At 36.9% G+C, this 636-nt stretch overlaps 1 protein-coding gene across 1 annotated transcript in view; it reads right to left on the reverse strand.

Moving 5' to 3' along the window:
- Nucleotides 1–392: 392 nt before the first annotated feature.
- Nucleotides 393–636, reverse strand: part of LOC149118474 (uncharacterized) — a gene marked incomplete at its 5' end in the record, with an annotated part of 894 nt that continues 650 nt past the window's right edge. Inside the window, one exon of the mRNA XM_089286929.1 lies at nt 393–617. Coding sequence (XP_089143055.1) covers nt 420–617 — 198 coding nt within the window. The remainder of the gene's footprint in view (nt 618–636) is intronic.

Genomic DNA, 636 nt, shown 5'->3' on the forward strand with positions numbered 1-636 from the left:
CACATCTAGTGATGAAGTATCATAAAAGAAAGCAATTGAACATGGATGCATGTTAAGACAAATCAGTGGATTGCAAAACATGCATTCAGTTTCTATTTCTTATTTAAATCACATTACACTCTTAAGATTTCTTTTGCCAAGTGCAATAAAAAATGAGGGATTTTACATAAAGGATCGTCATTGATCAGAAAGTGATACAAAGCGACGAAATAAAAGTAACTATAGTGCTTTTAAAATATTACTTCTGGTACTATACTATTTTCAGTTCAATATGTATAGTTTGCATTGGTAAATTAAAATCTGAACAATTGTGACATAAAAATTGCGAACGTTATGCCTTCTAGTATCACGTTTTCTTCCATAGCGTATTTGGGCTGCAAGTTACCTTTAGTTCTTAAGGACGCCGTTTGCCCGTCGTATTACACTCTTAAAGGTCCTGGATTGTACGGCGCCTGCAGAAAACCTTGTGGCTTGACGGGAAAACCATTGACTACAGGGAAACTGGAGGGAAAGCTGAAGGGAGTGACGCCTTCTGGGAACGGACCTCCATTGAAGGAATTCATTAAATGGCGCTTAACAGGAACATGTTGTACTGTCAGAAAATTGTAAGTGGTGAGAAAAGGTTACAATATGTGT

This window comes from Orbicella faveolata, unplaced genomic scaffold (assembly GCF_042242905.1).
Source record: "Orbicella faveolata isolate gen_17 unplaced genomic scaffold, um_ofav_v1 contig_1, whole genome shotgun sequence".
Classification (NCBI taxonomy): Eukaryota; Metazoa; Cnidaria; class Anthozoa; order Scleractinia; family Merulinidae; genus Orbicella; species Orbicella faveolata.